Raw genomic sequence first — 12,199 nt, 5'->3', positions numbered from 1 at the left:
CTCCACCAGGTGCTACTTGAGGGCGTCCTGTAGACGGCTCCTGCTTCAGTGCTCACTGCTCAGGAAAGGGCCAAGGACAGGTGCCCGGTCCCTTGTGCTCCCCGCAGCTGTCTCTGGTGGGCAGCTCGGGTTGCCCCCTCCACGGCCTTCTCTCAACTCCTCACCGACTCCCCATCTCAGGCCTCAGTGGGCCACTCCTTCCCTCAGCCTGCCACGTGTTCTAGTCCAATACTCAGGCCCTCGGATCTCCCTGTGGGGGCCCGGGTGCCTGTTGCCTTTCACTGCTTTCCTTGCCAGACCGAGGCTCCTTAGGCTGGTCCTCCGAACCTCTACCACTGGTCGCCACTTGGTATCCGGCTCTACAGGCCAGGGACCCCACAGGGAGGTGGACCCCAAGGCGCCCTCGACAGGTGCTGGTGATGGCAACACCCAGGAAGGTGAACATACTTGGCAGGAAGCTTCGTGGCTAAACGGGCTGTGGGTCCCAAGGCTGTGACTGCCCTCTCTTCGGAAGCAAAAATGGGCATCTGGGGTATGCCCCATCCTACCCAGACAGCATGTGGGAAGCTGTGGCTTTGACATGGCACTACCTTGACTTCAGTTTAACAGTTTTTGGTGTTATCCATCTAGAACAGGCACCCCCAAACTACGGCCTGCGGGCCACATGCGGCCCCCTTAGGCCATTTATCCGGCCCCCCGCCGCACTTCAGGAAGGGGCATCTCTTTCATTGGTGGTCAGTGAGAGGAGTACAGTATGTGGTAGCCCTCCAACAGTCTGAGAGACAGTGAACTGGTCCCCTATGTAAAAAGTTTGGGGACGCCTGATCTAGCAGATGGCAGCTTGGGTCTGATCATAACAACCCCACCAGTGGCTTGCTGTTCCCAAAACCTCAGCAGAGTCGCTTGTGCTACAGGGAGCAGGCAGCCCTCGATGCCAGCCCTGCCGCCAGCCCCTGGAACAGAGGGTCACCGATCACTCAGGGCCAAACTTTCCACCTGCTGGAAACACAGTTTCTCTGTCTACCATTTAGACCTGGTTATAGTTTTCCTGCTCTACTGAAACAAAAAAGAAACCATGAGTAAAACTTAACACTTTAAGCTCTCAAAAGGGAAGGAGAAAAACCTGTTATATAATGAAGGAGAAACGCTCCTTGACTAGGGATAATAGGCAATACTCTCCAGCTGTTCAAAATGCTTCCCCCCCCCCCCACTTAAAAAAAAAATCTTTCATGGCTGCGCATGATGGCTCACACCTGTGATCCCAACACTTTGGGAGGCTGAGATGGGTAGATCACCTGAGTTCCAGAGTTTGAGACCAGCCTGGCCAACATGGTGAAACCCCCATCTCTACTAAAAATACAAAATTAGCTGGGTGTGGTGGCGCATGCCTGTAATCCCAGCTACTCGGGAGGCTGAGGCAGAAGAATCACCTGAACTTGGGAGGTGGAGGTTGCGGTGAGCTGAGATTGCTCCACTGCACTCCAGCCTGGGCAACAAGAGCAAAACTGTGTCAAAAAAAAAACACAATGCTTTCATTTGAGTTTTTTCCTCCCAATGTGCCTGGCTATGTAAGAGACGAAAAGTAGCGTAGTCCATCAGATTGTAACCTGCGAGCATCAGGGCAGCTGCAAGGCCAATGACGGAATCTAGAGAGAGGCTGGGCCAGTGCTTCCAGCCCTCAGTCCCCAGCTGGCTGCTGGCAAGTGTGCCATGCATGCAGAAGGTGCTGGATCATTCCATGCGCAGCTGTGGCACACGCATGCTCCAGGGCGGAGATGGACGCACCTCCATGCACTCACACCCACTTGTCCTGACACCTAACCACAAGACGTGCTGACAGCTCACCCTAGACGGCTGAGGACGGGGCCTCCTGTTTCCATTAGCCCAGTGTGAGCACACAGCTGGCCTCAAACCAAGTCAGAAAAAGCTGTCCCAGATCAACTGCAGAGGGACAGGCGGGTGGCTGAGTGGTGATCTCACAGCAGATGCTTGTTTCTCACAGGATCGAAGTCTGGAAGGACATCTCCGCCCCACCCTGCCCTGCCATGGCGGGAAGGCATCTCCCACGCTGGTCTGTTGGGGGCTTCTGCCCCCAGAACCTTAGCTTTCTACTTGACCATGAGTTCAGCAGTTTCTGTAAATTAAGAGGGCCTGTCCACAGACTGCCCAAAGTGGGTGTGTCAAGCGTCCACAGGCACCTGGAGAAAACACAGGTGAATCTTAGGCATTCCTGTCCTCAGGAAGCTTGCAGTCTAGCCAGGAAGTGATTCTGACCTTGGAATGGCTCCATGTCAGCTGTGGGAATGCACATGCCTGCCACTGCTGCCCGGAAGCAAGGCCAGTGCTCCCCTGGACCCATTATGGAAACCTGTGAGGGAGTGAGGGGGTCCAGCCCGGGCTCACTGAGTCTGTGGGTCATGAGTGCTTCCACCATGGTGGACGGTTCCTTTGGTTCAGAAGTATTCACGCTGTGAGAGCCTCAACACAGAAGGTGAGCGGTGAGAGGCTCCTTTCAGGATGGGAGAAGGTCAAAGGCAGGGCAGCAGGTGGGTGTACCTGGGTGCATGGGCTCCACTGCGTGTCCTGTGAAGGGCTCCTCAGTCCAGTCAGCCTGAGGACACTTCTGCAGAGAGTTGACGGGGGGCTGGGCATTTGGGTCTGGAGGCAAGGGCAAGGGTCCCTGTGGCCTGGGTCTTGGCAGCTGGTCTGGGGAGTGGGAATGAGGTGCAGCAAGGATTTGGGTGGGGCAGAGAGGATGAACTGGTGAAGGAGGCTGTGGAGCGGAAAGCAGAGGGCAGAGCAGGGCCACAGAAACGTGCAGAGTGCTCCGTGGAGTCATTGAGAGCTCGGCAAGAAAATCCTTGGCCTGTCCTGGGAGGGGTGGCATGGGGCTCAGCAGTCAGCACTGCAAGAGCGACTGTTCCATCACGGGAAGAAGCCGGAGCCCTCCAGCCTCACTGCTCAACCAAGGGGCCATGGCGCGCTACCTGGGGCTCCCGGCAGGACCTGGGCCTCTTGTCACCACAGGACACACACGAAGCTCTGGCTGACCCAGCTGAAGCCACCTAGCGTGTGTGGGAGGCTGGACCAGTGTCTCAGATGCTCGCTTGCTGGGGAGGAGGCAGTGCCACGGCATGTGATTTCAGCATAGTCGACAAGCACAGGCACTGCGGGGCTCTGTGACCATGGCTGGCAGCAGGGACAAGTGTGGAGCACAGGGCGCTCCGGAAGATGCCGCAGGAGCCACCAGCCCCTCCAAGGCTTCGAGCGCTTCCAGGTGCTCCCCATTGACAACTCCCATTTTACAGATGGGGAAACTAGGCACCCGAGAATCAAATAACTTGCAGGCCCTGGGGACTCCGCTAGACCAGGTTGGGAAGTACAGAACCAACCTCCTTGCACTCCACTCAGCACCTGACTCTGCCAGGGCCAGACACTGAGGATGCTGTGGTGAACAGAGCTGGTGAAGCCCCTGCCTCACGAAGCCTCTTTTCTTGGGGGAGCAAGACAGAAACACACAAGGAGTAAGCTGCGAGTGTGCAGTGGTGGGAATGCTGCAGAGAAGACAGACGTGTGGAGGGAGGGCTGCAGCCTTGATTGGGGGTCCCCTGGGGGAACATGTGCACAAAGCCTCCATGGGACGGACGTGTGGAGGGAGGGCTGCAGCCTTGACCTGATGTCCCCCGGGGGAACGTCTGCACAAAGCCACCAGGAGCAAGGTGGGTGTCAGAGACAGACCTCAGGCTAGGCGGAGGGAACAAGATGGGCCAGGCAGGACAGCGTGGAGGGCGGGCCAGATGCGGCTTGAAGGGACTTCTCAGCGACGGGCAGGGCTCACACCTCTGAACTTGCCTGTGCACCCCATCGTTTCTCCAACTCAACTCATCAGCCTACATGTGGAAGGCACATGCCCCAGCTACTCAAGGATGACTCGACTCAGACCAGGCATGGTCCCAGCCAGGAGCCCTCTCCAGGGTCCTGCACTCACCAGCAGGGTCTCTGGGGGCCCAGAGCCATCTTTTATCTTCATGTCCCCAAAGCGGAAGAACTACCTGCCCTCAATCTGGCCACCAGCAAGCAGAAAAAATCTACGGAGATGGGAAAAAGAATTTTCCTTCCTATGTCTCTAGAAACCACGTGCTGGTGTGACCTGGGGAGCCCAGCAAGACCCCACATCAGACCTGAGCCTGGCCCTACACCGGCCCCTCAAACTGGCCTCTGGCACTTGAGCTTTGGACTGTTCCTTATTTAAGGAAAAGAAAACTGATGAAAAGACTATTGGACCCAAAGAGCTCAGACCCCCTTGCATATGGAACAACATATAACCCTTAAAACCAGGCAGCCCATCCCCAGAACTGCTGAACAAGAGAGGCGCCTCACCTATGTGTTTCTGAGCTCAGGAAGTGCACTAAGTGGCTGGCCCAGAGCAGAGGCCCTGCATATGTCCCAAACGCTGTCAGGAACACGGCTGGGATTTCCACGTAGGTGTCTAAACCCACGAAGCCTGCAGAGATGTCCACAGTGGCAATGTTGTTGGAGTTGCCCTGGAATACAGAAGAGCTGAGATGAGAATACAGAAGATGAGACACGGGCCTCAAATGTGGCATCAACAGCTGCGATGCTAGCATGAAATCTGTACGCAGCGCAGATAACCACACCAGCACAGACACACATGTGGTCTGCCCAGCCACTCCTTCAGACCACCTAGCTGGCCTTGCCTGGGTGGCACCTGCTCCCCCTGCCTGCAGTGCCCAGGCTGCGGAGGGGCATGTGAGCCAACTGGGCAGAAGCTGGGGCCCCTCTGAGGAAGGACACACACACAGAACAGCTGGCCAACTGCAGCAAATTTTAGACCTTCGTCCAGACCTTAACCCTAACTTTTCTTAAGACAGGCACATGGACCTCCCCTCAAGACGCCCGTCCGGGGGGACACATATGGCCCTGAGAGGCACAGCTGCCGGGCCCAGCCAAGGAGGTAGCTGGGTTGAAGACCAGGTCCCTTCTACAGTGAGGTCCTGTGAGTTACATGGTGGAGAGCAGGCCAGCTGCCGGGGGAGTGCAGCCCCAATGCAGATTGCTAACTCACATCTGGCTTATGTATCAGACCACGAGGACTCACTTGGTCTGGTCAAACTTCATCTGTCAAGATTCTGGCCAGTCCTGGCCCAACCCTGGTGGGTAACGCCCTGCCCAAAAAAGGACCTGCTGAGATCTTGCCTCTCCACCTCAAGACTCTCTCTCCGCTTCCAGGCCCTGACTCTCTGCTCCCAGACCCCAACTCTCCGCTCCCAGGCCCCACCTCTCCTTTCTCAGGCCCCACCTCTCCGCTCCCAGGCCCCAACTCTCCGCTCCCAGGCCCCACCTCTCCTTTCTCAGGCCCCACCTCTCCGCTCCCAGGCCCCACCTCTCCTTTCTCAGGCCCCACCTCTCCGCTCCCAGACCACGCCTCTCCGCTCCCAGGCCCCGCCTCTCCACTCCCAGGCCCCGCCTCTCCGCTCCCAGACCCCGCCTCTCTGCTCCCAGACCCCACCTCTCCGCTCCCAGGCCCCACCTCTCCGCTCCCAGTCCCCACCTCTCCGCTCCCAGTCCCCGCCTCTCTGCTCCCAGGCCCCGCCTCTCCGCTCCCAGGCCCCACCTCTCCGCTCCCAGACCCCACCTCTCCGCTCCCAGGCCCCACCTCTCCGCTCCCAGGCCCCGCCTCTCTGCTCCCAGGCCCCACCTCTCTGCTCCCAGGCCCCACCTCTCTGCTCCCAGACCCCACCTCTCTGCTCCCAGGCCCCACCTCTCTGCTCCCAGTCCCCACCTCTCCTTCCCCAGGCCCCACCTCTCCTTTCCCAGGCCCTGCTTCTCCATGCTCCATCTTTACTGACTCCGATGGTCTGTCACTTGCCTGTCATGCTGACCTTGCCTCAGAAACTCATGCCATCTACAGTCTGACAGCACGTGTCTCTATCAAGCCCAAACAAGATCCCTCTCCAGAACCAGAACTGTTCACGTCCACAAAATACTGGCTGGGTTTCACCAGCATGGCAAACTCAATAGTCAAACCCCACTCCTTCCTCTCTTTTCCATGCAGACAGCTGTGGGCCCAGGGGGTCCCCACATCCTGTTGATGCTGCTTCCCCAGCATCTTGTGGATGTGTGTTTACTCCTAGCCCTGTTGTCTTACTTCAGCCCGAGCCCTTTGATTTAGCTTCCCCTGAGACCCACTGGACTTGCAGCCTGGATGGTGCCACCCTGATCATGTGACTCCTCTGCTTGGAAGCCCTTGTGCAGGGAGACTGAGAAGGCAAACAGGCAGCAGCAGCAGCAAGAGGCCCTGAAGGGCGGTGAGGGGACAGAGTCCCAGCTGCAATGACAGGAGGAGGGGGGAGGACACCTGTTGCCGCTGTGGCTCCGAGCAGGTTCAGCCAGGCACAGAGAGGGGACAGAGTCCCAGATGCCACAATAGGAGGAGCGGGGAGGGCACCTAGGGACCACTGTGGCTCCGAGCAGGTTCAGCCAGGCACAGAGAGGGGACAGAGTCCCAGATGCCACAATAGGAGGAGCGGGGAGGGCACCTAGGGGCCACTGTGGCTCCGAGCAGGTTCTGCCAGGCACAGAGTTCCAACCATGCTGACATTTCTGTGGCCACACAGTGGCTTTACCTGCATGACTTTATTTAACCCAACAGTCCTGATGTGCTTCATGATTTTCTTTATCAAACAGGGAGGAAAGGGAGGTAGAGACCCAGGGACTGGCCAAATGTAGAGGGCCAACAGATGAGCAAGAACACTCACACTGTGAGCCCGCTCTCCTGAGGTTGCCAGGAGGCTGGATGAGACTTGGTTCCTCTGAGGCCCTGCCTGCCTGTCCATTTATGTCTCTTTCTGACTCAGTGGTTTGGGCTTGTCTGGGATGGGTCTTTAAACACTGGCCAGAAGCCCTGGTGACCCACCAGGCCTCAGGGAGCTAATAACCACGTGGGCACCAATGGCCCCAGTACAGACAGCCCTGACACCAAGGACAAACAGCATGAATGAGAACATTATATTCATCATTAGGCAAGTGAAAAACTTAACGTCTGTGCTCCCTGAACTGCTGAGATAAACACAGGCCTGGCACCTCAGAGCAGCAATATGGTGTCTTACGCACCCCCACACACACACCTAGGGCGTCTGTCTTCAACAACCGTACCTAATCTTATAAAACACACGAGAGTTCAGCATAATTCACCACGCCATACCGACAGTTCTTTCACTAAACAAACACTGTAACTTTCCAACTTACAGCAAAATTTCCTCAAAGAAACATTTAAATTAAATGATATGTAAAAAGTTAAGTCTTCTACCCATGATGATAATGAAAACCTACCTGAAAATAGAAGAATGCTTGACCGAACCAATAATGCATTACAGTAATCTCAGCTGCGTCGTGTCTCAGGGGCTTCCAGATGAATTTAGTCATCAGAGTCTGAATCAAGAGACTAAATGCTAAGACTGGAAGATTATGTGGTCTAAAGAGCAAGGCTGCCAGGAGAACTAATCCACTATAGATCTCCCATAAACCTACAGTCTTGATTTTGAAGTCTGCAGCAACGACTTGAGATTTAAGTAAGTCTTTGGTGCCCGTGAACAGAATGCCAAGGACAAAGACATACACAAAACGAGCTTCAATAATACCCCTAAAAAAAAGCACAAGTTAGATTCATTAGCACCAGCCAGAAAAATTCAAAACCATTTTCCCATGAAAAACACACCCGTCTACCTAAGGAACCAGTCAACGTCCCAGCATTACTGGCTGAAGGAGCCACAGCACCCTCCCTAACTGCCAGGGCCTGTCACCGCAGGGCAAGGCTCCTCTGCACAGCAGCCCTGAGGAGCCACTGCCAAAGGCCAACAGGTGTGTCCTTGTGCACAATGCACAGTCTTCTGCCGGGGTTGGCTTCAGGGAAATCTTGCTCCTTTGGCTCAAGGATCACCTGGTGGCAAGACCCAAGCGATGTCTCACGGCCTGCCTGCTTTGCACAGTTAACTTAAAAAACCCAATGAACTAGGTAAGAGTCAACTCTAAGAAACTGCTGTAAGTTTATAAATGTAAATTGTACAACTGAGCATTTGCATATTTACAGGTACACACAAGTGCACAGTCATAGGTAAATAAGCACCTGCATGTTTACAGGCTCACGTCCGTGCACAGTCGCAGGTAAATAAGCACCTGCACGTTTACAGGCACACGTCCGTGCACAGTCACAGGTAAGTAAGCGCCTGCACGTTTACAGGCACACGTCCGTGCACAGTCACAGGTAAGTAAGCGCCCGCACGTTTACAGGCACACGTCCGTACACAGTCACAGGTAAGTAAGCGCCCGCACGTTTACAGGCACACGTCCGTGCACAGTCACAGGTAAGTAAGCGCCCGCACGTTTACAGGCACACGTCCGTGCACAGTCACAGGTAAGTAAGCGCCCGCACGTTTACAGGCACACGTCCGTGCACAGTCACAGGTAAATAAGCGCCCGCACGTTTACAGGCACACGTCCGTGCACAGTCACAGGTAAATATGCACCCGCACGTTTACAGGCACACGTCCGTGCACAGTCACAGGTAAATATGCACCCGCACGTTTACAGGCACACGTCCGTGCACAGTCGCAGGTAAATATGCACCCGCACGTTTACAGGCACACGTCCGTGCACAGTCGCAGGTAAATAAGCGCCTGAACATTTACAGGCACACGTCCGTGCACAGTCGCAGGTAAATATGCACCCGCACGTTTACAGGCACACGTCCGTGCACAGTCGCAGGTAAATATGCACCTGCACGTTTACAGGCACACGTCCGTGCACAGTCGCAGGTAAATAAGCGCCTGCACGTTTACAGGCACACGTCCGTGCACAGTCGCAGGTAAATATGCACCCGCACGTTTACAGGCACACGTCTGTGCACAGTCACAGGTAAATATGCACCCGCACGTTTACAGGCACACGTCCGTGCACAGTCGCAGGTAAATATGCACCTGCACGTTTACAGGCACACATCCATGCACAGTCGCAGGTAAATAAGCGCCTGCACGTTTACAGGCACACGTCCGTGCACAGTCGCAGGTAAATATGCACCTGCACATTTACAGGCACACGTCCATGCACAGTCGCAGGTAAATAAGCGCCTGCACGTTTACAGGCACACATCCATGCAATGGTGCAGTCGTCCAACCCGCAGACTCTGAAGATAGGCAGAGCTCTGCTCACACCGGTCTCTGCTGTGACTAGCTCTCCTGCTCAGGGCGTCAGTCAAGACTTCTGACCCTCAGCTTTGCTATTTGTGAAATGAAGAGAAAATGGTTTACACCTCACAAGGTCATCCTAGGAATTAAAGAAGGGAATGCAGGCAGTGTTTGGGACACAGTAAGCTCAGTACATATTAAGTACTATTATGATAGTTATCTTTGTAAAGGAGACAATTACCAAAAAATGTCATCTAACAAAACATATATGTTCCTAAAACATAATATTTTAAATAAATTTCGTAAATGAAATACATTATATATACTGCAAAAGCAGATCATTTAAAATAATCATAAATGTTTAATGTCAACATAATAATGTTGTGAAAACTGAATTTTCCTATATCAGATTTTCCTAGAAAGCTTTGTACATGACGAAATTAAACTTTGACCAGTGTAATTCAAACAGTCGGTGCACTGTACACCACGTGCCTGGCAGTGTGGCCCACCTCCAGGGGCCCACATCCTGGCTGAGGAGCTAGGGTCAGGTACCTGGGAACCCCCACAGGCCAAAGTGTGTGCTAAGTTGAGAGTGAATTATAGACCCCTCTGCATTCAAAGAAGGGAGAAACCAGCAAAGGTCACAATCACAGGAGAAGTTACACAGAAAAGGGACTGGTTTCAGTCAAGAAAACATGCCAGGGCAGGCAGGGTGGTGAGCAGGAGGGGCATCATCCAGAGGTTTTGGTGGGTCCTCCTCCTCCCCTGGCAGGGCAGTGGCTGACCCTTGCTCATCTGGGCTCTTTGGTGGGTCCTCCTCCTCCCCTGGCTGGGCAGCGCCTGACCCTGCTCATTCAGGCCCACTCCGCCTCCACCTCCACTCCAGCCATGCCTGGGCTTCTGAGTGGAGGAGAGTTAGGGATCGAGTACAAAGGATTTCAGACTCTCAGTGGACAGCAGGGCCCGAGGGACTGACAGAATAGAGGCAGCTGTTACAATGATCCATAGCCAGGACCTACTTACAATCCGAACAGACGGGGACAAAGGACACAGGCATTTTACCAGAAGAAGGTGGACCAGGCAGTGCGTGTGGAAAGAAAAGCCACACTGGCTAGTTCTGGACCCTAGCAAAGGATGTGCTGCAGGAAGCAGGCCAGGGAAGGGAAGAGGGCCAAGTCTTGAGAGGAGTGCTGCTGAAATTCAGTGTATAGATCTGTGAGGAAATGCAGTTATTCATATACTGCACCTTAAACAAGCACCCCCAAACGTAACATCCATTTGGATGAGCCCAAAGTCTCAGATTCCACAGAACACCCCTGCTCCTCAGCATCCACTCCCCACTGGGCCCCAGGCTCAGGTGAAGGTCTGCCACACCGCCACTGCCGTGGCCAGGCCTCAGCTCACCCTGACCCCAAACCCTCACTCCCCACTCAGCCACGAGTTATTTCCAGGAGGGCCCCAGAGCCCCATGGCCACCCCCTAGGCTGGCCATAGCCCTTATCATTCACCTTGATTTTTGCTCTGATTAGAAAAGCAACACTTGTCTATATCTAGACATCATTAAGATACAAAAATAAGTAAAAAGCAAGACCACAATCTATGATTTCAGGTCCTAAATATAATCACTAGTATTTTAAGTATGTAGTATTTCATATAAATGTGGGAAAAAAAAAACAGGTACACACTTAGAGGGCTGGGGTCATACTATTGTTCTACAGCCCACTGTTCCACAACATGCTTCTCTGTTCTGTGAAAACAGGCTGCCTGATAGCCAGAAGACTCTACAGAGCTCTCACCTCACTCAGACGATCACTGTATTGTTGCTGGTAATTACCCTCCCTGGTTGTTCCTTTTCGCAAATGTAAAGGACACTTCAGCTGGGCGTGCCTATATCCCACCCCAGGCTCCCGCCTCTGCTTATATTCTTGAGACAAATTTAAATAGAGTCAGCTATTTACATTTAAACAGAGGGTCAGCCACATTCTACAAGCGGCTTCTGCTCATCCCACTCCTGAGGAGTGAGAGGAGCCTGTTTCACCGAATCGCCATTAAAACCAGAAAAGCAGGCTGGGCGTGGTGGCTCACGTCTGTAATCCCAGCACTTTGGGAGGCTGAGGCGGGTGGATCACGAGGTCAAGAGATCGAGACCATCCTGGTCAACATGGTGAAACCACGTCTCTACTAAAAATACGAAAAATTAGCTGGGCATGGTGGCGCGTGCCTGTAATCCCAGCTACTCAGGAGGCTGAGGCAGGAGAATTGCCTGAACCCAGGAGGCGGAGGTTGCGGTGAGCTGAGATCGCGCCATTGCACTCCAGCCTGGGTAACAAGAGCGAAACTCGTCTCAAAAAAAAAAAAAAAAAACCAGAAAAGCGGCTGCTTTGACATAAAGAAAATGGAACTGCTGACTGAGCCCACCCACCAATCAGTGGGAGCTCCTGGCCCCTTAAGGGAGCTTGTTATAAATTACGGGAAGTCGGATTTTCCAACAAGCTTCATTTCCCAAATGCTAGGACACATCCATGTTATCCTTATCACCAATCACACCCTGGCCAGGAAAATAGACCCCTGGTAGCCACGCGCTGCCACTAACTTAGAAACCGATTCCTACGCATCTGTCTGTCCCATCACACACCCTGGAGGTTTTATTTTGAATTTAAAAAATCTTACTTCCAAGTGATTTCTCTCCTAAACGTAAAACATAAAAAGTGCTAACAACGAGGCTGGTTGAAGTTTTCTTAGTTAACACTCCAGTAGCTGTTGACACAATCACAATTCACAGACACCAAACTCAGTGCTCTGAAGACTGACATGGTCTTCTCAGGTGATAAAAGATTAAAGTGGGGGCTGGGCGCGGTGGCTCACGCCTGTAACCCCAGCATTTTGGGAGGCTGAGGAGGGTGGATCACCAGGTCAGGAGATCAAGATCACCCTGGTTAACATGGTGAAACCCTATCTCTACTAAAAATAAAATAATTAGCCGGGTGTGGTGGCAC

General features: G+C 53.7%; 1 protein-coding gene across 1 annotated transcript in view; it reads right to left on the bottom strand.

Annotated features, from left to right (window-relative positions):
• PIGG (phosphatidylinositol glycan anchor biosynthesis class G (EMM blood group)) overlaps positions 1 to 12,199 on the bottom strand; it is a 44,225-nt gene that overhangs the window by 3,544 nt on the left and 28,482 nt on the right. The window contains 2 exon segments of the mRNA XM_039468273.2: positions 4,381 to 4,544; positions 7,354 to 7,663. Coding sequence (XP_039324207.2) covers positions 4,381 to 4,544; positions 7,354 to 7,663 — 474 coding nt within the window.

This window comes from Saimiri boliviensis, chromosome 3, assembly GCF_048565385.1.
Source record: "Saimiri boliviensis isolate mSaiBol1 chromosome 3, mSaiBol1.pri, whole genome shotgun sequence".
In the NCBI taxonomy this organism is placed as follows: domain Eukaryota; kingdom Metazoa; phylum Chordata; class Mammalia; order Primates; family Cebidae; genus Saimiri; species Saimiri boliviensis.
This window is presented reverse-complemented; position numbering and strand designations above follow the sequence as displayed.